This window comes from Cherax quadricarinatus, chromosome 19 (assembly GCF_038502225.1).
Source record: "Cherax quadricarinatus isolate ZL_2023a chromosome 19, ASM3850222v1, whole genome shotgun sequence".
Taxonomy (NCBI): domain Eukaryota; kingdom Metazoa; phylum Arthropoda; class Malacostraca; order Decapoda; family Parastacidae; genus Cherax; species Cherax quadricarinatus.
This window is the reverse complement of record NC_091310.1, coordinates 3,978,132-4,004,538: the sequence shown is the minus strand read 5'-3', so window position 1 is coordinate 4,004,538 and position 26,407 is coordinate 3,978,132. Positions and strand designations below refer to the sequence as shown.

Sequence of the window (26,407 nt, the reverse complement as noted above, 5' to 3'; positions counted from 1 at the left end):
GGAGTGTGTTGGTGGGCTAGTGTGTAGCTGAGGTAGAAAGACCGATGTGTCTCCAGTTGGAGTGTGTTTGTGGGCTCGTGTGTAGCTGAGGTAGAAAGACCGATGTGTCTCCAGTTGGAGTGTGTTGGTGGGCTCGTGTGTAGCTGAGGTAGAAAGACCGATGTGTCTCCAGTTGGAGTGTGTTGGTGGGCTCGTGTGTAGCTGATGTAGAAAGACTGATGTGTCTCCAGTTGGAGTGTGTTGGTGGGCTCGTGTGTAGCTGAGGTAGGAAGACTGATGTGTCTCCAGTTGGAGTGTGTTGGTGGGCTCGTGTGTAGCTGATGTAGAAAGACTGATGTGTCTCCAGTTGGAGTGTGTTGGTGGGCTGGTGTGTAGCTGAGGTAGGAAGACTGATGTGTCTCCAGTTGGAGTGTGTTGGTGGGCTCGTGTGTAGCTGATGTAGAAAGACTGATGTGTCTCCAGTTGGAGTGTGTTGGTGGGCTCGTGTGTAGCTGAGGTAGGAAGACTGATGTGTCTCCAGTTGGAGTGTGTTGGTGGGCTCGTGTGTAGCTGATGTAGAAAGACTGATGTGTCTCCAGTTGGAGTGTGTTGGTGGGCTCGTGTGTAGCTGAGGTAGAAAGACTGATGTGTCTCCAGTTGGAGTGTGTTGGTGGGCTGGTGTGTAGCTGAGGTAGAAAGACTGATGTGTCTCCAGTTGGAGTGTGTTGGTGGGCTCGTGTGTAGCTGATGTAGAAAGACTGATGTGTCTCCAGTTGGAGTGTGTTGGTGGGCTCGTGTGTAGCTGATGTAGAAAGACTGATGTGTCTCCAGTTGGAGTGTGTTGGTGGGCTCGTGTGTAGCTGATGTAGAAAGACTGATGTGTCTCCAGTTGGAGTGTGTTGGTGGGCTCGTGTGTAGCTGAGGTAGAAAGACTGATGTGTCTCCAGTTGGAGTGTGTTGGTGGGCTGGTGTGTAGCTGAGGTAGAAAGACTGATGTGTCTCCAGTTGGAGTGTGTTGGTGGGCTGGTGTGTAGCTGAGGTAGAAAGACTGATGTGTCTCCAGTTGGAGTGTGTTGGTGGGCTGGTGTGTAGCTGAGGTAGAAAGACTGATGTGTTTCCAGTTGGAGTGTGTTGGTGGGCTGGTGTGTAGCTGAGGTAGAAAGACTGATGTGTCTCCAGTTGGAGTGTGTTGGTGGGCTGGTGTGTAGCTGAGGTACAAAGACCGATGTGTCTCCAGTTGGAGTGTGTTGGTGGGCTCGTGTGTAGCTGAGGTAGAAAGACTGATGTGTCTCCAGTTGGAGTGTGTTGGTGGGCTGGTGTGTAGCTGAGGTAGAAAGACTGATGTGTCTCCAGTTGGAGTGTGTTGGTGGGCTGGTGTGTAGCTGAGGTAGAAAGACTGATGTGTCTCCAGTTGGAGTGTGTTGGTGGGCTGGTGTGTAGCTGAGGTAGAAAGACGGATGTGTTTCCAGTTGGAGTGTGTTGGTGGGCTGGTGTGTAGCTGAGGTAGAAAGACTGATGTGTCTCCAGATGGAGTGTGTTGGTGGGCTGGTGTGTAGCTGAGGAACAAAGACCGATGTGTCTCCAGTTGGAGTGTGTTGGTGGGCTCGTGTGTAGCTGAGGTAGAAAGACTGATGTGTCTCCAGTTGGAGTGTGTTGGTGGGTTCGTGTGTAGCTGAGGTAGAAAGACTGATGTGTCTCCAGTTGGAGTGTGTTGGTGGGTTCGTGTGTAGATGAGGTAGAAAGACTGATGTGTCTCCAGTTGGAGTGTGTTGGTGGGTTCGTGTGTAGCTGAGGTAGAAAGACTGATGTGTCTCCAGTTGGAGTGTGTTGGTGGGTTCGTGTGTAGCTGAGGTAGAAAGACTGATGTGTCTCCAGTTGGAGTGTGTTGGTGGGTTCGTGTGTAGCTGAGGTAGAAAGACTGATGTGTCTCCAGTTGGAGTGTGTTGGTGGGTTCGTGTGTAGCTGAGGTAGAAAGACTGATGTGTCTCCAGTTGGAGTGTGTTGGTGGGCTCGTGTGTAGCTGAGGTAGAAAGACTGATGTGTCTCCAGTTGGAGTGTGTTGGTGGGTTCGTGTGTAGCTGAGGTAGAAAGACTGATGTGTCTCCAGTTGGAGTGTGTTGGTGGGTTCGTGTGTAGCTGATGTAGAAAGACTGATGTGTCTCCAGTTGGAGTGTGTTGGTGGGTTCGTGTGTAGCTGAGGTAGAAAGACTGATGTGTCTCCAGTTGGAGTGTGTTGGTGGGTTCGTGTGTAGCAGAGGTAGAAAGACTGATGTGTCTCCAGTTGGAGTGTGTTGGTGGGTTCGTGTGTAGCTGAGGTAGAAAGACTGATGTGTCTCCAGTTGGAGTGTGTTGGTGGGTTCGTGTGTAGCTGAGGTAGAAAGACTGATGTGTCTCCAGTTGGAGTGTGTTGGTGGGTTCGTGTGTAGCTGAGGTAGAAAGACTGATGTGTCTCCAGTTGGAGTGTGTTGGTGGGCTCGTGTGTAGCTGAGGTAGAAAGACTGATGTGTCTCCAGTTGGAGTGTGTTGGTGGGTTCGTGTGTAGCTGATGTAGAAAGACTGATGTGTCTCCAGTTGGAGTGTGTTGGTGGGTTCGTGTGTAGCTGAGGTAGAAAGACTGATGTGTCTCCAGTTGGAGTGTGTTGGTGGGTTCGTGTGTAGCAGAGGTAGAAAGACTGATGTGTCTCCAGTTGGAGTGTGTTGGTGGGTTCGTGTGTAGCTGAGGTAGAAAGACTGATGTGTCTCCAGTTGGAGTGTGTTGGTGGGTTCGTGTGTAGCTGAGGTAGAAAGACTGATGTGTCTCCAGTTGGAGTGTGTTGGTGGGCTCGTGTGTAGCTGAGGTAGAAAGACTGATGTGTCTCCAGTTGGAGTGTGTTGGTGGGTTCGTGTGTAGCTGAGGTAGAAAGACTGATGTGTTTCCAGTTGGAGTGTGTTGGTGGGCTGGTGTGTAGCTGAGGTAGAAAGACTGATGTGTCTCCAGTTGGAGTGTGTTGGTGGGTTCGTGTGTAGCTGAGGTAGAAAGACTGATGTGTTTCCAGTTGGAGTGTGTTGGTGGGTTCGTGTGTAGCTGAGGTAGAAAGACTGATGTGTTTCCAGTTGGAGTGTGTTGGTGGGTTCGTGTGTAGCTGAGGTAGAAAGACTGATGTGTCTCCAGTTGGAGTGTGTTGGTGGGCTCGTGTGTAGCTGAGGTAGAAAGACTGATGTGTTTCCAGTTGGAGTGTGTTGGTGGGTTCGTGTGTAGCTGAGGTAGAAAGACTGATGTGTCTCCAGTTGGAGTGTGTTGGTGGGTTCGTGTGTAGCTGAGGTAGAAAGACTGATGTGTTTCCAGTTGGAGTGTGTTGGTGGGTTCGTGTGTAGCTGAGGTAGAAAGACTGATGTGTCTCCAGTTGGAGTGTGTTGGTGGGCTGGTGTGTAGCTGAGGTAGAAAGACTGATGTGTTTCCAGTTGGAGTGTGTTGGTGGGTTCGTGTGTAGCTGAGGTAGAAAGACTGATGTGTTTCCAGTTGGAGTGTGTTGGTGGGTTCGTGTGTAGCTGAGGTAGAAAGACTGATGTGTCTCCAGTTGGAGTGTGTTGGTGGGCTGGTGTGTAGCTGAGGTAGAAAGACTGATGTGTTTCCAGTTGGAGTGTGTTGGTGGGTTCGTGTGTAGCTGAGGTAGAAAGACTGATGTGTTTCCAGTTGGAGTGTGTTGGTGGGTTCGTGTGTAGCTGAGGTAGAAAGACTGATGTGTTTCCAGTTGGAGTGTGTATCGTAGTGTTTCAGAAAAAGTTTCAGGCAAGTTTCTTTTGAAGAACTGCACGATAATAAAAATCATGAATGCTTCACTAATCTTCCATGAAGATTTAATGAGAAATTGGATTTTTACGGACCTTTTTTGAAGATTTATTAATTTTTCCTCGATCTTCTATGAATATTTAATGAAACAAAAGAGTATTTTGATAGACCAGCTAAGAAGATAAAAATAAAGGACGTATTTATGGATCTTCTATGAAGTTTTAAAGAAAAAAAAAACATTTTTATGGATCTACCAAAATTTAATGAGAAACAATTTTTTATGGTTCTTCTATGAAGATATATTGAAAAATAAGGAACATTTACTGAATTATGGATTATACCTAATTCCTTCTTCGTAGAACACAATGTTTGACGTACAAACAAAATGTTGCACAAACACAATGATGTACAAAGACAGTGTTTGATGCCCAAACACAATGATGAACAAACACAATGACGTACAAACACAATAATGTACAAACACAATGTTTAATGTACAAACTCAGTGTTTCATGAAAATTATTAAACTAAAATTCTAATTTGAAGAATTATTCACTTCTAGAATTATGTTTAATTTTGGATACCAAGGAGTCAAGCTTTGTGAGACGATATTATTGCATTAAAACATATGTGAAACAACAGAGGAAAATACATTTCCCTGTGAAGCAATTATATAAGAAAGAAAAAGGGTTGAGGAATGCACCCCTTTCAGCGCGCCAATTATAACTAGACGTATACAGGTATTGCAACACTCATTACGTCACGGAAGAGAGAGGGAGGAAGAGATGAAGAGATTGGGGGAGGTGAGGGGAAATCTTGATTCGAGGAATTGGAGTTAAGTTGATTTTGGTTCAGGAGCTGGAGTCCGGCTCAAAACAAAATTCCGACCATAGCTGGCAAATTTCCTTCAACAAAATGCAATCATAGAGCCACTTTACATCTTGCACCTTGCATCCTGCTCACCACCGCTTCAGGAAAGGACAAAGCTCGTCTCCTAGCGGTGAAAGCACCACACTCAGGAGATTTCCTCCCTGGGCACTCGACTCGACCCACAGGCCATTCGGATTGGTGTTGCTCTTCACCTAGTCGCCCCCATACTCACCGAACACAGGTGTATTTGCGACAGGGCGACAGCTGACCAATTCGGACCTCATGGTCTTGTGTGTTACACATCAGAAGGGAAGTATACCAGACATAAAGAGATCATTGACATCATAAAGAGAAGCCTCGCCACAGCCCGTTGGCGAGCCCAACGGGAGCCCCAAGTGCAGAAGTCTGACGAAAGTCAAGAGAGTCCTGATGGAGCAATTATGTTACCCTAGAAGGTTGTAAAGCAGATTATCTGGGACTACACCTGTGCCGCCACATTGGCGGACACCTACTTCCCAGACTCTGCAGCTGAAGGGGGTGGAGCTGCCAGCCACAGAGAGACCCAGAAGACTTACAGATATGTAGGCCTTGCCCCTTGCTATAACCTCATCCCAATAAGGTCGGAGACAATTGGAGAATGGGTCAAGTGTGCTCTAAAGTTCCTCATAGACCTGGGTGAAAAACTCATCATAGAAACTAAGGACCACAGGGCAGCCAGCTTTCTCTTTCAGCGACTCAGTGTTGCGATCCACAGAGGAAATGCCTGCAGCATTCTGGGCACATGGCCCAAGGCCGGAGAGCTGGGAGAAGTATTCGAGATGTAGCTCTGAGTTGTTATCTATGTTGTTTTACTCCATATTGTAGTTTTGTCAATGTATTTTGTCTTTAAATAAAATATATATTAAATATAGGGGGTGGTAGGAGAAAATTTTCAAACAGCTTCAGGGAGAACCTTGAGTTTTCCCTGAGGATGAGGGTCCCTAGGACAATTCCAGATATAGTACCTCCCTATATATATATGTATATATATATATATATATATATATATATATATATATATATATATATATATATATATATATATATAATATAGGGAGGTACCACCTCTAGAAGTGTCCTGGGGACCCTCATCCTCAGAGAAAAGAATAAACTTGCTTCAGGGAAAACTCAAGGGTCTCCCTGAAGCTGTTTGAGAATTTTCTCCTACCACCCCTATATTTTATGTATATTTTATTTAAAGTCAAAATACATTGACAAAACATTCACAAAAATACAAAAGAAAGTAAAACAACGTAGATAACAACTCAGAGCTACATCTCGAATACTTCGTCCAGCTCCCCGGCGGTGGGCCGCGTGCCCAGAATGCTGCAGGCATTTCCACTTTGGATCGCAACACTGAGTCTCTGAAAGAGGAAGCTGGTTGCTCTGTGGTCCTTGGTTTCTTCAATGAGCTTTTCACCCAGCTCTTTGAGGAACTTTAAAGCACACTTTCCCCATGCTCCAAGGGTCACCAACCCTATTGTGATGAAGTTATAGCAAGGGGTAAGGTCTTCATATTTGAAGATTTTCTGGGTCTCATTGTGGCTGGCAGCTCCACCCCCTTCAGCTTCGGAGTATGTCAAGTAGGTGTCTGCCAATGTGGTGGCACAGGTGTAGTCCCAGGCAATCTGCTTTCCATCCTTCCAGTGTAGCATAGTGGCTTCATCAGGACGCTTTTGACTTCCGTCAGAACTCTGCACTTGGGGTTCCCGTTGAGCTGGGCAACGAGCTGTGGCGAGGCTTCTCTTTATGATGTCATTGACCTCCTCATGTCTGGAATATTTCCCTTATGCTGTGAGACACATGAGACCATGAATTCCAAATTGATCACCTGTCTCCCTGCCGCAAATATACCTATGTTCGGTGAGGATGGGGGCGGCTAGGTGAAGAGCAACTCCAATCCGAATGGCATGTTAGTCGAGACGAGTGCCCAGGGAGGAATTGGGAACAGCTAAAAGGAAATCTCCTGAGTGTGGTGCCTTCACTGCCAGGAGACGAGCTTTGTTCTTTCCTGAAGCATTGGAGAACATTGTGTTGGCGATTTTTTCCATGATCGGTTTGTCCCAGTGGGACTGTTTGTGTTGTTTGTGAGGAGCTGGTCTACTGGAGGAGTCTGCAAGGGTGTCCCACCGGATTGCTGCTTCAGTTAATCTGGGGTTTTGAGCTCCTACCACGTCTTTCAACCGTTCGGGGACAATCTTCTTGACAAATGCAATGGAAGCCAAACACAAAGACAGAAAAGCAGGTAAGGCAACGTTCGTTGCTTTGCGCACCCCTATTCCTCCCAGTCCCACTGGGAGGGTTGCCTGATCCCCTTGCTGATCCTCTATGTCAATGTCAGGTTGATCTCAGGTGTCCGTCATGTTCGTCGAGCGTTGGATTTTCAAAAGAGGGTGCACACCTCAGGAAGTTAGTCTTGGTATAGTAAGGCACCTTGTGAGGAGATACAGAGCATTATGGGCATCAAGATCGCTTATTCTCTCCTCCATTCTCATCAGGTCATTCAATTTGTCCTTGAGGACTGTGTCGATGGCCTGGTGACCCAGCGGTGCTCCCAAGAGGGTACTGTTGGACGGAGTGGTAGTAGAGACTTCTGGGAGGATTCTTCGCACGACATTGATTATTTTCTGGTTTGGTGTGATTTCACACTTGGAGGGACTGAGGATGAGTCCCAAGTCTTCTCCCTGTGTTTTCACCAGTTGTAGGTCCTCTAACAGGGACTCTTCAGTACATGCCAGAGTGCCATCATCCAGGTACCAGATGTTGAGCTCGCTGCGTAGGCTGGAAGTTAGTTCTCTTACTGCCAAGCAGAAGAGAAGTGGAGCGAGTGGGTCACCCTGCTGAACACCCTCTTTTCAGAGAATTTCATGTTCTCCAAACAAAAGAATTGAGGGTTTGCTGTAGCTGGCTGAAATGAAGAGAAAAAACTTGGGAACCGATCCCGAACAACTGGCAAGACATCTCTCTTCACTATGTTAAAGGCATTTCTAAAATCAAGTTTGACTACGGACTTCTCTTCTGGTAGGCCCCTGATGTAGGCCCTTGCCACATGAGCTTCGACTTCACTGCCTTGAGCGACCCCAAAGCCCAGTTGGTGTGGCTGGAGTAAAAATCACAAACAATAAACGGTGTGAGTGGAACACTTGAGCACCAGCAGGGATCAACAAGCTTGCTAGCACCACTAGATCCAAGCTGAACACTGAGAGGTACTTATTAGCGAGCAGGGTGGTGTTAGCTTACTGGTGCAGGGATTAAATCTGGAGTATCTGAGAGAGCTAGAGCTAAGGAAGGGGTAGCAATAATGTTGAAGGATCAGTTATGGAAGGAGAAACGAGAATATGAATGTGTAAATTCAAGGATTATGTGGATTAAAGTAAAGGTAGGATTCGAAAAGTGGGTCATAATAAGCGTGTATGCACCTGGAGAAGAGAAGAATGTAGAGGAGAGAGAGAGATTTTGGGAGATGTTAAGTGAATGTATAGGAACCTTTGAACCAATTGAGAGAGTAATTGTGGTAGGGGACCTGAATGCTAAAGTAGGAGAAACTTTTAGAGAGGGTGTGGTAGGTAAGTTTGGGGTGCCAGGTGTAAATGATAATGGGAGCCCTTTGATTGAACTTTGTATAGAAAGGGGTTTAGTTATAGGTAATACATATTTTAATAAAAAGAGGATAAATAAGTAAACAAGATATGATGTATGGCGAAATGACAGTAGTTTGTTGGATTATGTATTGGTATATAAAAGACTGTTGAGTAGACTTCAGGATGTACATGTTTATAGAGGGGCCACAGATATATCAGATCACTTTCTAGTTGTAGCTACACTGAGAGTAAAAGGTAGATGGGATACAAGGAGAATAGAAGCATCAGGGAAGAGAGTGGTGAAGGCTTATAAACTAAAAGCGGAGGCAGTTAGGGTAAGATATAAACTGCTATTGGAGGATAGATGGGCTAATGAGAGCATAGGCAATGGGGTCGAAGAGGTATGGGGTAGGTTTAAAAAAGTAGTGTTAGAGTGTTCAGCAGAACTTTGTGGTTACAGGAAAGTGGGTGCAGGAGGGAAGAGGAGCGATTGGTGGAATGATGATGTAAAGAGAGCAGTAAGGGAGAAAAGTTAGCATATGAGAAGTTTTTACAAAGTAGAAGTGATGCAAGGAGGGAAGAGTATATGGAGAAAAGGAGAGAGGTTAAGAGAGTGGTGAAGCAATGTAAAAAGAGAGCAAATGAGAGAATGGGTGAGATGTTATCAACAAATTTTGTTGAAAATAAGAAAAAGTTTTAGAGTGAGATTAACAAGTTAAGGAAGCCTAGGGAACAAATGGATTTGTCAGTTAAAAAATAGGAGAGGAGAGTTATTAAATGGAGAGTTAGAGGTATTGGGAAGATGGAGGGAATATTTTGAGGAAATGTTAAATGTTGATGAAGATAGGAAAGCTGTGATTTCGTGTATAGGACAAGGAGGAATAACACCTTGTAGGAGTAAGGAAGAGCCAGTTGTGAGTGTGGGGGAAGTTCGTGAGGCAGTAGGTAAAATGAAAGGGGGGTAAGGCAGCTGGGATTGATGGGATAAAGATAGAAATGTTAAGAGAAGGTGGGGATATAGTTTTGGAGTGGTTGGTGCTATTATTTAATAAATGTATGGAAGAGGGTAAGGTACCTAGGGATTAGCAGAGAGCATGCATAGTTCTTTTGTATAAAGGCAAAGGGGACAAAAGAGTGCAAAAAATATAGAGGGATAAGTCTGTTGAGTATACCCGGTAAAGTGTATGGTAGAGTTATTATTGAAAGAATTAAAAGTAAGTCGGAGAATAGGATAGCATATGAACAAGGAGGCTTTAGGAAAGGTAGGGGGTGTGTGGACCAGGTGTTTACAGTGAAACATATAAGCGAACAGTATTTAGATAAGGCTAAAGAGGTTTTTGTGGCATTTATGGATTTGGAAAAGGCGTATGACAGGGTGGATAGGGGACCAATGTGGCAGATGTTGCAGGTGTATAGAATAGGAGGAAGGTTACTGGAAGCAGTGAAGAGTTTTTACGAGGATAGTGAGGCTCAAGTTAGAATATGTAGGAAAGAGGGCCTTAGACAAGTAGGCCTTAGACAAGGATGTGTAATGTCACCGTGGTTGTTTAATATATTTATAGATGGGGTTGTAAGAGAAGTAAATTGGCAAGAGGCGTGGAGTTAAAAGATAAAGAATCACACATAAAGTGGGAGTTGTCACAGTTGCTCTTTGCTGATGACACTGTGCTCTTGGGAGATTCTGAAGAGAAGTTGCAGAGATTGGTGGATGAATTTGGTAGGGTATGTAAAAGAAGAAAATTAAAATTGAATACAGGAAAGAGTAAGATTATGAGGATAACAAAAAGATTAGGTGATGAAAGTTTGGATATCAGATTGGAGGGATAGAGTATGGAGGAGGTGAATGTATTCAGATATTTGGGAGTAGACGTGTCAGCATATGGGTCTATGAAAGATGAGGTGAATCATAGAATTGATGAGGGGAAAAGGGTGAGCGGTGCACTTAGGAGTCTGTGGAGACGAAGAACTTTGTCCTTGGAGGCAAAGAGGGGAATGTATGAGAGTATAGTTTCACCAACGCTCTTATATGGGTGTGAAGCATGGGTGATGAATGTTGCAGCGAGGAGAAGGCTGGAGGCAGAGGAGATGTCATGTCTGAGGGCAATGTGTGGTGTGAATATAATGCAGAGAATTCGTAGTTTGGAAGTTAGGAGGAGGTGCGGGATTACCAAAACTGTTGTCCAGAGGGCTGAGGAAGGGTTGTTGAGGTGGTTCGGACATGTAGGGAGACTGAAGAGAAACAGAATGACTTCAAGAGTGTATCAGTCTGAAGTGGAAGGAAGGCGGGGTAGGGGTCGGCCTAGGAAAGGTTAAGGGACGGGGTAAAGGAGGTTTTGTGTGGGAGGGGCTTGGACTTCCAGGAGGCATGCGTGAGCGTGTTTGATAGGAATGAATGGAGAGAAATGGTTTTTAATACTAGACATGCTGTTGGAGTGTGAGCAAAGTAACATTTATGAAGGGATTCAGGGAAACCGGCAGGCCGGACTTGAGTCCTGGAGATGGGAAGTACAGTGCCTGCACTCTGAAGGAGGAGTGTTTATGTTGCAGTTTAAAAACTGTAGTGTAAAGCACCCTTCTGGCAAGACAGTGATGGAATGAATGATGGTGAAAGTCTTTCATTTTCGGGCCACCCTGCCTTGGTGGGAATCGGCCAATGTGCTAATAATATATATATATATATATATATATATATATATATATATATATATATATATATATATATATATATATATATATATATATATATATATATATATATATATATATATATATATATATATATATATATATATATATATATATATATATATATATATATATATATATATATATAAATATATATATATATATATATATATATATATATATATATATATATATATATATATATATTTATATATATATATATATATATATATATATATATATATATATATATATATATATATATATATATATATATATATATATGTCGTGCCGAATATGTAAAACTGGTCAATTAGCAAGAACTCATTTAAAATTAAGTCCTTTCTAAAAATTTTCTCTTATACGTTCAAAGATATATTTTTTTCATTAATGTTAATGTAAAAATATTTAATTTTTCACCAAAAGAATCTTAGAAAACTTACCTAACCTTATTATAACAAGAGTAATTTATTTTAGCCTAACCCAACTAAATATATTTTAAATACATATACAATAATTTAATAATAAACAGACACAATCAAATATATATTTTTCGTTAGGTTCAGAATGATTTTGGCGAAATTATTGCATACACAAATTTTCACTTGTCCTATATGGCAAGATGAGCGTTGCTATTTAAGCCAAGATCGCAAGTTCTGCCTATTCGGCACGACATATATATATATATATATATATATATATATATATATATATATATATATATATATATATATATATATATATATATATATATATATATATATATATGCAATAAGATCACAGAAAACAGGTGATTTCAGAATATGCAAAACAACCACTCTGAAAGAATAGAGAAATTCCAAGCGCTTTCGTGACTACTCACATTATCCTTGATAATGTGAGTAGTCACGAATGCGCTTGGAATTTCTCTATTCTTTCAGAGTGGTTGTGTTGCATATATATATATATATATATATATATATATATATATATATATATATATATATATATATATATATATATATATATATATATATATATATATATATATATATATATATATATATATATATATAAATATATATATATATATATATATATATATATATATATATATATATATATGTAGTGCCGAATATGTAAAACTGGTCAATTAGCAAGAACTCATTTAAAATTAAGTCCTTTCTAAAATTTTCTCTTATACGTTTAAAAATATATTTTTTTCATTAATGTTGATGTAAAAATTTATAATTTTGCACCAAAAGGAACTTAGAAAACTTACCTAACCTTATTATAACAAGAACAATTTATTTTAGCCTAACCCAACTAAATATATTTTAGATTTATTTACAATAATTTAATACTAAACAAACACAGTGAAATGTATTTTTTTCGCTAGGTTCAGAATGATTTTGGCGAAATTATTGCATACAGAAATTTTCACTTGTCCTATATGGCAAGATGAGCGTTGCTATTTAAGCCAAGATCGCAAGTTCTGCCTATTCGGCACGACATATATATAAATATATATATATATATATATATATATATATATATATATATATATATATATATATATGTCGTGCCGAATAGGCAGAACTTGCGATCTTGGCTTAAATAGCAACGCTCATCTTGCCATATAGGACAAGCGAAAATTTGTGTATGCAATAATTTCGCCAAAATCATTCTGAACCTAACGAAAAAAATATATTTCAATGTGTTTGTTTAGTATTAAATTAATGTAAACAAATCTAAAATATATTTAGTTGGGTTAGGCTAAAATAAATTGTTCTTGTTATAATAAGGTTAGGTAAGTTTTCTAAGATTCTTTTGGTGCAAAATTATAAATTTTAACATTAACATTAATGAAAAAAATATATCTTTAAACGTATAAGAGAAAATTTTAGAAATTACTTAATTTTATATGAGTTCTTGCTAATTGACCAGTTTTACATATTCGGCACGACATATATATATATATATATATATATATATATATATATATATATATATATATATATATATATATATATATATATATATATATATATGTGTGTGTGTGTGTGTGAATGTGTACGTGTGTGTGTGTGTGTGTGTGTGTGTGTGTGTGTGTGTGTGTGTGTGTGTGTGTGTACTCACCTAATTGTACTCGCCTATGTGTAGTTGCAGGGGTCGAGACTCAGCTCCTGGCCCCTCCTCTTCACTGACCGCTACTGGGCCCTCCCTCTCCTTGCTCCATGAGCTTTACCATACTCGTCATAAAACTATGTATGGTTCCTGCCTCCACTACTTCGCTTGCCAGACTATTCCACTTTCTAACCAATCTGTGACTGAAGAAATACATCCCTTTGGCTCATCTGAGTCTTCTGCTTCCAATTGTGGCCCCTTGTTTCTGTGTCCCGTCTCTGGAACATCCCGTCTCTGTCCACCTTATCTATTCCACGCAGTATTTTATATGTCGTTATCATGTCTCCCCTGACCCTCCTGTCCTCCAGTGTCGTCAGATTGATTTCCCTAAACCTTTCCTCGTAGGACATTCCCCTCAGCTCCGGAACCAGCCTTGTTGCAATCCTTTGCACTTTCTCTAATTTCTTGACGTGCTTGACCAGATGTGGGTTCCAAACTGGTGCTGCGTACTCCAGTATGGGCCTCATGTACACAGTGTATAGAGTTTTGAATGATTCTTTACTGAGTTATCGGAAAGCTGTTTTCAGGTTTGCCAAGCGCCCATATGCCGCAGCAGTTTTTTGTTTAATGTGTGCTTCCGGTGCCGTGCTCAGAACTATACTCACCCCTAGATCTTTCTCTTTGCGTGAGGTTTGCAGTCTTTGGCCGCCTAGCCTATGTTCTGTCTGTGCTCTGGTCTTCTCTGCCCATCTCCGATCTTCATAATTTTTGCATTTGGCAGGGTTAAATTCTAGGAGCCCAGCCTGCTCAGGTCTCTTTGTAGGCCTGTCTGATCCGCATCTGATTTAATTCTCCTCATTAGCTTCCCATCATCTGCAAACAGGAACACTTCTGAGTCTATCCATTCCGTCATGTCATTCACGTATACCAGGAATAGCACTGTTCCCAGGACTGACCCCTGTGGGATCCCACTCGCTGTTGCCTACCTGTTAGGTATTCTATGATCCATTGCAGTGCCATTCCTGTTACATGTGCCTGATCCTCTAGATTCTGTACTAATCTCTTGTGAGGAACTGTCAAAGGCCTTCTTACAGTCCAAGAAAATGCAATTAACCCACCCCTCGCTCTCATGTCTTACTTCAGTAACCTTGTCACAAAATTCCAGTAGGTTTATGACACAGGATTTGCTCTTCATGAATCCGTGTTGGCTGTCGTTTATAATCTTGTTCCGCTCCAGGTGCTCCACCACTCTCCTCCTGATAATCTTCTCCATGACTTTGCATACTATACATGTCAGTGACACTGGTCTCTAGTGCTTCGTTTCTGTCTCCTTTCTTAAAGATGAGGACTGTATTTGCCCAATTTCAAGGGATGTCAAAGATTGTGGTTAGTGAGTGGCACACACAGTGTCTCTGCTCCCTCTCTAAGGACCCACGGAGAGATGTCCGGTCTCACTGCCTTTGAGGCATCAAGGTCACTTAAGAGCTTCTTCACCTCCTCAGTTGAGTGTATTTCATCCAACACTTGTTTGTATATCCCTTGTTGGTGTACCCCACTGTTTTGTCTTCCTAGTGCCCTTTCTGCCTCCACTGTAAATACTTCCTGAAATCTCATGTTGAGCTCCTCACATACTTCTTGGTCGTTTCTCGTGAGCTCTCCACCTAGTTTCCTCAGCCTGATCACCTGGTCCTTGACTGTTGTCTTTCTCCTGATGTGGCAGTAAAGCAGTATCGGGTCAGACTTGGCTTTCGATGCTATGTCGTTTTCATACCATCGCTGCGCCTCCCTCCTTATCTGTGCATACTCGTTTCTGGCTCGTCGACTAATCTCTTCAGTTTCCTGGGTCCTTTGCCTTCTGTACCTTTTCCATTCTCTAGCGCACTTAGTTTTTGCCTTTGGGTAAACCAAAGGCTCGTTCTGGTCTTCCCGTTATTTCTGTTACCCTTGGGAACAAACCTTTCCTCTGCCTCCTTGCATTTTGTTGTTACAAAGTCCATCATTTCGTTTACTGACTTTCCTTCCAACTCTCTGTCCCACTGAACCTCCTGCAGGAAGGTCCTCATACCTGTGTAGTCCCTCTCTTTTATAGTTTGGCTTTTTCCTTTCTACTCCTGTTACCCTCTCCACTTGTAGCTCTGCGATGTATTCATAGCTCAGAATCACGTGGTCACTAGCTCCAAGGGGCCTTTCAAAAGTGATGTCCTCGATATCTGAGCTACTCAGGGTGAACACAAGGTCCAGTCTTGCTGGTTCATCCTTCCCTCTCTCTCTGATGTTGGTGCATGAGGTTTTCCAGTACCACATCCATCATGTTGGCTCTCAATGTTTCAGGACCCCCATGTGCCTCCAGGTTTTCCCAATCAATCTCCCTGTGGTTGAAGTCGCCCATAACTAGTAACTTTTCTCAACTTTTCTCTACTGGAGTGAGATCTTCTTGCCACCTCAACTAGTGCTCTGTTGCACTCATCATTTTCCTTTATTGACCTCCTGCAGTTCTGTGGTGGATTATACATCACTGCAAGGACTACCTTATGTTCCCCTGACTGAACTGTACCTACTATGTAATCCCTTTCTCCAATCTCATCCATTCCTTCCATTTCCTGATAGCTCCATCGGTTTTTAATGAGCAGTGCAACACCTCCTCCCCCTCTGCTCCTTCTATCCTTTCTCATGACCTGATATCCGGGTGGGAAGATTGCATCTGTTACTGTCCCAGTGAATTTTGTTTCTGTGTGTGTGTGTGTGTGCGTGTGTGCGTGCGTGTGTGTGTGTGTGTGTGTGTGCGTGTGTGTGTGTGTGTGTGTGTATGTATGTATGTGTGTGTGTGTGTGTGTGTGTATGTGTGTATTTGTGTGCATAAATATAATTTTTTAAAATGCCTTTCTGATAAAGGTTTTGGGTACAGTAGATTTGCATCTACTTCATATCTTTAACCAAGTCATCCTGCAGAAAAGTAATCAGAATAATAATTTTCGAACTTTTGTAGGTTTCTTCTGTATTCTGATTTTAAACAAACTTCCAGGTCTAAATGTGAAGGATGATGCTGTCAGTTTCTTGCTCTCTACCGAACTTAATCATTCTATTTCCGAATTCATCCAGGTATTCAGTTTCAGGTTCCATAACTTCTAACAACAATAAGATTCCTGAATTGTTAACTTTCTCTTTCAAGTAACATCATTAATCCTTATTATGTGAATAAGAGATAATACAATAGATAATTATTTAAATTAGTATATGCATGTTTGTACAGTGTGTCTGCAACGTCTCAAAAATTATTTTTCACCTATTTGGAAAGGTATTTTTTGGAGAAAATTAGATTAATGAAGAATCAAAGTCATTATGTTGTGGTTAGAACAATTCGTAAATATTTAACATATGGATATGGAACGATAGACAACATTCCTGTTCTTGACCATTAAAAAGTCCTGGAACAATTTTATGCACTAAATCATTATCGAGTGTGCAGCACAACACACACAAACATCGACTAAAGTTTCCTCCCAGAAATGTGTGCTTGTGTTTTACCAGTATTTGTTTCAGGAACGTCCGGTGTGCATGGTACTTTTAATTCAAATAAATTTATTTTGTTAGCGTGTGTCGCATCAGTTTGTCTTTAGTTTGTGGTGTTTAACGTTCACTCTGTGTTTGGCCCCACTGCAGCTTTTTGTCTCTTCTTATGTTAGAGTTACACTCATGCAACGCCAAGGTTTATGTCGCTTTTGTAATACGTAAACTTTTTTTATGCTCATCTTGTAGAATTCTCCTCTGAACGAGTGATGTTTACTTCGATACGACGACGTTTCTGTCGTCTTAAGTTTCTCTCTCCTATGTGCGGGTTATTTGTGTATTGTTCCAGTCACGATATTGTGTCTCTTTGTTCTTTCTTTTTGAATCTCCAACTCTAGAGAATGTCTGAATGTCACTCGTCTGATTTCTCTCACGAGCTTTATCAGCGTAAACACTGAGATCCTACCTTTGTGTTTCTGTCTTCTTCCCTGCAGCATCCTCTCCCCTGCAGCATCCTCTCCCCTGCAGAATCCTCTCCCATGCAGCATCCTCTCACTTGTCTCCCTGATGGTGGGTTTTCTCCCTGGCAGTGGATGAGCCTTACGAGATCTACCCCTACGCCACCTTCAGCTTCCCACCTGGAAGTGGTGGCGGTGGTACCCTCGACTACACTCTACAGTTTCAGACGTTCGGCCACCAAGACTGTTACGAAGGTCAGCCACAACCACCAAGGTCTTCCTCCTTCATGAGTGGGAAAAGGCGTGAGGGTCGTAGTGGTGGTGGTGGTGGTGGTAGTGGTGGGGTGGTAAGCGCTGGACCCACTGCCGGTAAGCTCACCACTTGCCCACTCTTCACATGGTCCAGCTCATTCTGTTTTCGAATATAACTCCAGTACATCAACTCCTATCAGTACAAAATGGCAACAGCCGACAAGTGGAAATAAAGAAATTGGTAATACAGAATAATTTTATTTTGACTTATCGTCACACTGGGTCTTATCAAGGGTACAGGAATAAGCAAATACACCGCCTTTTAAGGAAAATAAGCACTCGGAGGTCAGACTCAGGGAATATGAGGTCAGAGGTGAGGCTAGGGATAGATGAGGTCTGGTACTGGTGAGTGTGGGGAGCCGGATAACGTGGGCGATATGTTTAAAAAGAACATACATTATATTTCTCCTAAAACAACACATTACTTGTCGGCATCAATTTTATTATCCACTTCACTGGTATACGTGAGTAGGATCGTAATTGCTTATATAATTTAGTATTTAGTGAGAATAATGGCTGCGATAGACTGCACATTAATTTTAATTGATATATAAGCGGTTCAGAAAGAATGAGATACAGAGATGAATGGCTTTAAGGGTTATCCACTCTGCTGGCGGGTTAAAGTTTCTGAAGGCGTCTGAAGGTCTCGGCCGGTCATCCACTACATGGCATGTTGTACACTCGCGCTGTCAAAGTTCTTTAGGGTCTAGGGCTTCTGGAAGTCATTCTTATCAAGCTTGTGGATGCGCTTATAAACAATGAATATAGGACACCCACCAAGAAAGTTGAGCTAGTACACTATTCCACCATAACTAGATAACCAAGAGATTGGTGCTCTCAAAGTGTCTTTTTTCCGAACACTCTGAATTTACAAAGAATATCTTTCAAAAGAACAAAAAAAAAAAAATATAAATTTAATGGGCATTCACCGCCTTAAGCGTTTCACCACGTATTACCTATTCATGCAAACAGATACATAAAACAAACCCAAAAGTGTTACCAACATCGATAGTCAGCTGGTTATCCCAGCAAGGAATTGTTGCAATAACATCTCTACTGTCCGTAATCCCAGGATAGACATGGCAGTTCTTACCATCAAAACTATCAGATTATCAGAAGCCCTGGATCTACTCACACAGCACGGGTGTACAGTGTACCATCACCCTCATTCGTTTAATAATAATAATAATAATAATAACAATAATAATAATAATAATAATAATAATAATGATAATAACCCCCATCTCTCCCTAACCTATACCTAACCTAACCTTACTTTTGACCCCTGACCTCAGTTACCTTAAGCCATATAAGATGGTGTGTTTGCTTATTTCTGTATTCTCGACAAAGTCATGTTTTGGGTGAAACGTCGTAGTGAAGGAATTTCCTGCTGTCCGTGTCTTTATTTCCACCCCATTCCCTCTATTGTCGTCCTTACAGCAATCCTATAAAATCCAGAAGCAATTAAATCTTTCCTTATAAACTTTGTTTATGCTGTTGGTATTTTGTGGGTATTTCAATAAAGTATTTAATTTTATGTCGATAATAGCTAGTAGTTATCATTGTTGGAATGGCCGTCAAATATTTATCCTAATTATTTTATTAAGAATTACAGCGAAATGTTTAGGGCAATGGAATGGCTTTTGTGCATGATAAATGTTGTTAGGTGTTGCCTGACCTTCACTAAAGATTCATTTTGATGTAACTCTTGTCATATTAACAAGATGACTTTTTTGCAGAGATCGCATGCATCTCGAGTCAACAAACACTTCCCATATCTTCGGTTGGTGTCGCTGGACGAAAGTGTGTTCGTGGAAAAGCCGGAGAGGAAGTCCGTGGTTCAGACAGCGAGCAGGACACGAGCGGCAGCCCAGGGAACACTCCTGCTCACGCTCTGCCAGATGCTTACAAAGTCCCAGTGCGCCTCAGGAGAGGTGAGACCAAAAGTAAAGAATTTTAGCGTTGAGTTTGATACTAATTAACCTAAAAGTTTCTACCATTTACGATATGCTAAACAACTCTCTCATGGTGAGGGACATAATGGATCCTTACTTTTTTTTTTTTTTTTTTTTTTTTTTTTTTTACACAGGGTTTGACTAGGTTAAGGATCCCTAGCTTTATTGACAGCTATTTACAGGTTAAGAATTCCTAACTTTATTGGCAAGCTAAGAGCTGTTACCTACATCAGCTCATTTGAAAGCATTTTTATTGTTATGAGACATACAAGTAGGGAACAGGATGAAGTTGGAGCCATCTGTGGGCCAGCATTTTCATTTGATCAACTGACTTTATCTCGTTGACATCATTATCTTGTACGAATGTGTTCCATACTCGAGTCATCCTGGGTATGTATGATCTCAGATGGAGTGATGTTCTGGAGAAGGGTACAGCCAGAGTGAAGTTGCTGCTTTCTGCCCGTCTTGTGGCATAAAAGCTTGTTTCACGCTGTCCTCGAAGTGGATCCAAGTGTGGTATTTTGACAATATTGGCCTTGTACATAACAGTAAGGCCACCCACATCCCTCCTATGTTGAAGGCTCTGCTGAAATGACAGATCTATCCAGGATGGGTCCAGGCGAGAGATGAGACGTCTTGCTCTGTTCTCTACTCTGTCAAGCAGTCGCAGATGAGAGGGGGGGCAGGCAAACCAAGAAAGTGGAGCATACTCAAGGTGCGAGCGTACTTGTGCCTCGTACAGGATCTTGCAACCCCTACTGTCAAGCAGATGGGAGATACGGCGAAGTGCTGTAAGCTTCCTGGCTGCCTTGTTTGCAAGATTTACAACATGGTTCTTCATGGTTAGTTTGGAGTCAAATTTCACCCCAAGGATATCAACTTCTTCTCCGGGTGCCAACATCCTCCCATTCATCCTTACTACTGCACCAGCATTACCATCTATTTCCCCAAGCTGATATAGCTCTCAGCTGGTGATTGATGTAGCTTAGAGCAGCTGGCATTTCTTCTCTTGGATAAGTGAATGTCAGTGTACAGTCGTCTGCATATGCATGTGATTCTGGGATGAGATGAAGAAGGTCGTTGAAGTAGACATTCCATAACAATGGACCCAGCACGCTTCCTTGTGGAACAGTTGCCCCAATAGGATGTCTTGCTGATTCCGTTCCATTGAGAACTACACTTAGAGATCTACCATGAAGGTAGTCACTGAGGAGACAGCGTAGAGCCTGCAATTCCCAGTGCTTGAAGTTTTGCTAAGAGGCCCTGGTGCCACACCCGGTCGAAAGCGCCAGCAATGTCCAGTGCTACCACACAGCTGACTTTGGATTCATCCAGTGACTGGTGCCACTTAGTGGAGAGGTTTAACAACAGATCAGCAGCAGAGTAACCTTTCCTGAAGCCATATTGACGATCACAAAGTAGTGAGTGGTAGTCAAAAAAATCTGTCATTTGTCTTGAGATTATTGTCTCAAGGATCTTACCAGTGATTGACAGGAGTGACACTGGTCTGTAGTTGCTGATTTCTGCTCTGCTCTTCTTTTTGTGAACAGGGACTACATTCGCCTCTTTCCATAGAGAGGGCCATTTACACTGTACTAGGCAGTGCTGAAAGATGCGAGTTAGAGGTGCTGCTAGCTGGTCTGCACATCTTCTCAACAATCTTGGGCTCAACTTGTCTGGGCCCACAGCCTTTTTTTGGTCCAGTGATTTAAGTAGGAAATGCACCTCCTCCTGCCTTATTGTCACCACTGACAGGTTTGACACAGTTCTTGCAGCTAGCCAAGGAGCGTCCCTTGCTGGATCAGGAACTTGCATTTTGGTAGCAAAGTGTTCAGCAAAGAGGTCCGCCTTCTCTTGACTACTAGTAGAGGTGGTCCCATCCTGTCGATTTAGAGGTGGAATAAGTTCATCAGGCAGATAACCTTGTCTGTCCTTGACCAGGGACCACCAGGTTTTGGAGCCTACCCTACCTGATGCTAACTTTCTTTTAGTGTCCACCTCCCATTTAGCAATGGCCCACTTTTGAACATCACCCATATGCCTACAGGCTTGCATGTGCAAGTTCCTGTTATAGGTGGTAGGATGTCTCTCATACCTTCGCCATGCTTTGTACTTAGCAGTAGCACCCTCTCTACAACGAAAGCCAAACCAAGGCTGATCTGTAGGCTTCGTCACATATTGCCGGTGAGGAATGTGTTCTTGTTGTAGATTAAGGATGTGTCCAGTGAAGGCTTTCACTTGGTTGTCAACATCCCCTTGGAGAAAAGCATTCCAGTCGGTGGTGGCGAGCTCAGAGCAAAGGGCTGGCCAATTACCTCTTTCCCATAGCCAGGTTGTGCGTGTGGACTCCTCACCTCGTTCTGTTGGGCTCTTAAGTGTCGTAAAAGCAGCCTTGTGGTCAGACGATCCAACGTAGCCGAGGGGTTGACAAGTGACTATGCCTTCTGCCAGATCACTCACTACTGGGTCAAGGGAGGAGCCGGAGATATGAGTAGGGAAATCAACAAAGTTTCTCATGTCAAACACTGCAAGAAGGTCATCAAAGTCCCTCTGTATAAGGTGCTGGTTGAGGTCACCAACAATTATAATATGTTGACAGTTGTGTTGTAGCAGAAGGGAGTCAATATTTTCCATTAGGAAGTTGATAGGGTCTGCATGTTGGCACTCAGGTCTGTACATTGCACATGCTAGTACAGAGGTACTAGTGTTTATACAGAGCTTGAAGAACATCATTTCAAGATGTGTAGGGGTGGCAACATCAATGTGCTGGGCATGAACACTTTTAGAGAAGCACACAGCAACACCTCCTCCTTATCCGTATAGGACTTTAATTAAAAAAAAAAGTTGGATAGTACAAAAATAACCTGCACATAGAATGAAGCTTGAGACGACGTTTCGGTCCAACTTGGACTATTACCTAGTCATAAGTTTCATTCTCCTGTACTGGCTATTTTGTCTATTGTTCCAGGTGCCTTTTTTATATTTCGCAAAGTTGAACAATCGGATATTCTAATACGAATAATACGTGCAACAGAAAATGAATATTATTGCATAACATTTATATGTGTTGTGCTGTAGTGGATCAGTAAAGAGAAAAAAATAAAGGTTATAGATATCCAGTATACATAGATGATAATACAGTCACTTATAATTAACAATTCGTCAACGAACGAAATTATTTAAGAAACGTTAACTCTCATTTCATACCAGGATTCCAACATGTGCACTCTGAATAAAAGCGCATCACAGTACTTTGTGGTTAAAGTACTGTGTACTTTGATGCAGATTGCGCAGGTTTGAATTCTGCTGTGGACTGACAGGTGTTTGTAAATATCCAGTTATATGAGACTGTGTTATGTACGTATGTTATGTACGTATGTTATGTACGTATTGGTATGGATGAGAACCTACTAAATATGTACTTGGGATTCTAGAATGATCGATGACTTGCCTGTAGTGATGAAATATCGACCTAGATACTAGGAATGATCAAGGTGGCCGCCAGTCAGTAAAGTGATTGATCCATTGTGGGGAACTGTACTGGTGTCTATGAAAGTGATAATTATTGTTATTGGTGATGTTGCCTATTCTTTCAAGTGATTCTTTAAAATGCAAACTTGATTGTTGTGGAGCAAGAGGAAAATGACAGCCACGGTTCATTTTATCCTTGCTTCTTCGTGTCTGGCTCTTCTGCTCAGCTCCTTGGTTTCCTGAATCCTTTGTTTTCTACGCTTGGATCTGGCCTCTTTACAACACCAGGTAAACCAAAAGGCTTCCTCTGGTCTTCCCTGTGAGTCTGTTGCCACTTCGTATGAACTTATCCTCTGTCTGCACTTTGTGGCCTCGTGTTTAATAATTTTATGTATTATCATTCTCTCTAGTTTTCTCCCACACTACATCACATTCAAGAATTACCTTATACCTCAGAAGTCTTCTCTTTTGAAGTTTGGCTTCTACACCCCTCGTGGTGCTTCACTTTCCACTGTTAACTCAACAAGGTATTCGAATCTCAAGACCACATGATCAGTAGCACCGAGGGGCCTTTCATGTGTAATATCCCCAATGTCTGAATTGCTCATGGTGAATACGACGCCCAACCTTGCTAGTTCATCCTCTCTAAACTCTCTGGTTGTGTATCTAACATGTCGGTGGATGAAGTTTTCCAGTATCACCCCCATCATCTTAGCCCTCCACGTTTCCGATTCCCCATGTGGTTACAGGTTTTCTCAGTCAATCTCCCTTTGGTTGAAATATTTCATTCCTTCTCGTCACTCCTCATTCTTATTTGTCCTTTCACCTCGTTGGTGTACCATACCTTCAGCTTCCTTTCTAGTGCTGAATTCTGGGGGCTAGGAGGGGTTCGTGCAGGCGGGGGGATGTAGAAGGCAGGACGGGATATTGTGGGAGGCTGCTGTGATGATGATGTTAGTGCTAGTGGGGAGGATGATTGTAGTTGTGGATTGTGGCTTTTACTAGTTAATGTGTTTGGTTGAAATGGGGTGTGAGGGGTTGAGATGGTTCTGTGAGCGGCTGTGTTGGGTGTTACCACCGAGTCAGAACTTCCCTGTCTGTCGATGTCTGCCCTGTCTCTCCTTTGTGCCATTGGCTCACTCACTCACTCACTCACCCACTTGACTATAATCACAGAAATACGAATCTTAATCATAAAATAATGAATCCTAGCTAGTCATAAGTTTGCCTGTCATACTACAATATAGAACCTGTATTGTGCCAAAACAAAGCATTTACGTTGCTAAACTTACAAACTATAATGTAGCCACTTAGCCTTAATATTAGCCTACTCCATAATCTGTATTAATTTAGAGTTAAGAATTAATCTAAGTCTGCCCGAAATGTCTAGCCATGCTAGGTGTCCTAGTGGCCCCCTCTGTAATTACTATTTTATAACATGTAAACCACACAATATCCAAACTCTGTAAACCCCACATTCTAATCTTTATAGAGAATAAACTTGATTGATTGATTTATTTTCTTTCTCTCTCACTCAGTTGGTCCCGCTCTTTTCATGTGTATGTTTGTGTACTCAGCTATTTGTGGTTGCAGGGGTTGAGTCACAGCTCCTGGCCTCCCCTCTATGCTGGTCGTTATAGGTCCACTTTCTCCCTGCTTCTTGAGCTTAATCGTATCTGTTCTTAAATCTGTGTATGGATCCTGCCTTCACTACATCACTCTCCAGATTGATCCACTTCCTGACAACTCTATGGCTGAAGAAATACTTCCTAACATTCCTGTGACTCATCTGAGTCTTCAACTCCCAGTTGTGGCCCTTGTTGACATGTCCCATCTCTGAAACATCCTATCTCCATCCATCTTCTCAATTCCTATCGGTATTTTATATGTTGTTATCATGTCCCCCCTATCCCTCCCGTCCCCCAGTGTAGTCAGGTTGATTTCCCTTAACCTCTCCTCGTAGGACATACACCTTAGCTCTGGGACTAGTCTTGTTGCGAACATTTGCACTTTAATTTACTGACATGCTTGACCAGGTATGGGGTCCATACTGGTACTGCATACTTCAATATGGGCCTGACGTACACGGTATACAAAGCCTTGAATGATTCCTTAATAAGGTGTCGAAGCGCTATTCTTAGGTTTGCCAGGCTCCCATATGCTGCAGCAGTTATTTGGTTGAAGTGTGCTTCAAATGTGTTTGGTATTATACTCACCCCAAAATCCTTTTCTTTATGTGAGGTTTGCAGTGTTTGGCCTCCCTAGCCTGTACTCTGTGGTCTTCTTGGACTTTTCCCAATTTTCATGACTTTGCACTTGGTGGGATAAAACTCCAGGAACAAATTGCTAGACCAGGCTTGCGGCCTGTCCAGATTCCTTTGTAGGCCTACCTGATCCTGATCTGATTTAATTCTTAGCAATAGCTTTGCATCGTCTGTAAACAGAGGCACCTCGGAATCTATCCCTCCCGTCATGTCATTCACGTATACTAGAAATAGCACCGAGGACTGACCGCTGTGGAAACCCGCCAGTCACAGGTACACATTCTGACACCTCGTCACAAACGACGACTAGTTGTGTCCTTACTGCCAGGTATTCCTTGATCCATTGCAGTGCCTTTCCTGTTATTCCTGCCTGCTCATCTAGCTTTTGCACTAATCTCTTGTGTGGAACTGTGTCAAGAGCCTTCTTAAAGCCCAAGAAAATGCGATCTACCTACCCCTATCTCTCTTATCTTATTTCTGTGACCTTGTCATTAAACTCTAGTATGTTTGTGACACAGGATTTTCATTCCCTGAAATCGTACTGGCTATCTTTTATAAGCTCATTCCTTTCTAGGTGTTCCACCACTCTTCTGATAATCTTCTGTATGACTTTGCATACTATACATGTCAGTAACACTGGTCTGTAGTATAATACTGACTGTCTGCCTCCTTTCTTAAATATTGGGGCTGTCTTTTACACTCCAGGGTGTTGCCCTGTTTCGATAGATGTGTTGAAGATTGTTGTTAGTGGCAAACACGGAGCCATTGCTCCCTCTCTCTGGACAAAGTGAGTGATGTTGTCCAGTCCCACCGCCTTTGAGGTATCTAGTTCACTTAGCAGCCTCTTCACTTCCTCCCTATGTTGTGTGTATTGTGTCCAGCACTTGTTGGTGTATCCCGCCATTCTGGTTTTCAGAAGGCCTTTCACGCTCCACTGAAAATACTTCCTTAAATCTTGTGTTCAGCTCGTCACATACTTCTTTTTCGTTTTTGTGAACTTCACTCCTTCCTTCCTCAGCCTGATTACCTTGTTGTTGACTGTTGTTTTCTTCCCGATGTGGCTGTACAACAGCTTTGTGTCAGATTTGGCTTTCAATACTGCCATTGTTGTTTTGCCGCTGGGCTTCCCTCCTTATCTGAGCATATTCGTTTCTAGCTCTTAGACTAATCTCTATATTTTCCTGGGCCCCTTGTTTTTTATATTTTTTCCATTCTCTTGTGCACTTAGTTTTGTCCTCTCTACAGCTTTGAATGAACCAAGGGCTCGTTCTGGTCTTCCCATTATTTCTGTTGCCCTTGGGAACGAACCTCTCTTCAGTTTCCTTGCATATTGTTGTCACATATTCCATCATCTCATTTACTGATTTCCCTCCCAGTTCTCTGTCCCACTGAACCCCTTGCAGGAAATTGC

At 42.2% G+C, this 26,407-nt stretch overlaps 1 protein-coding gene across 1 annotated transcript in view; it reads left to right on the top strand.

Annotated features, from left to right (window-relative positions):
• LOC128688200 (cell adhesion molecule Dscam1) overlaps window positions 1-26,407 on the top strand; it is an 876,413-nt gene that overhangs the window by 790,360 nt on the left and 59,646 nt on the right. Inside the window, exons 29-30 of the mRNA XM_070086854.1 lie at window positions 17,127-17,363; window positions 19,046-19,240. Coding sequence (XP_069942955.1) covers window positions 17,127-17,363; window positions 19,046-19,240 — 432 coding nt within the window. The remainder of the gene's footprint in view (window positions 1-17,126; window positions 17,364-19,045; window positions 19,241-26,407) is intronic.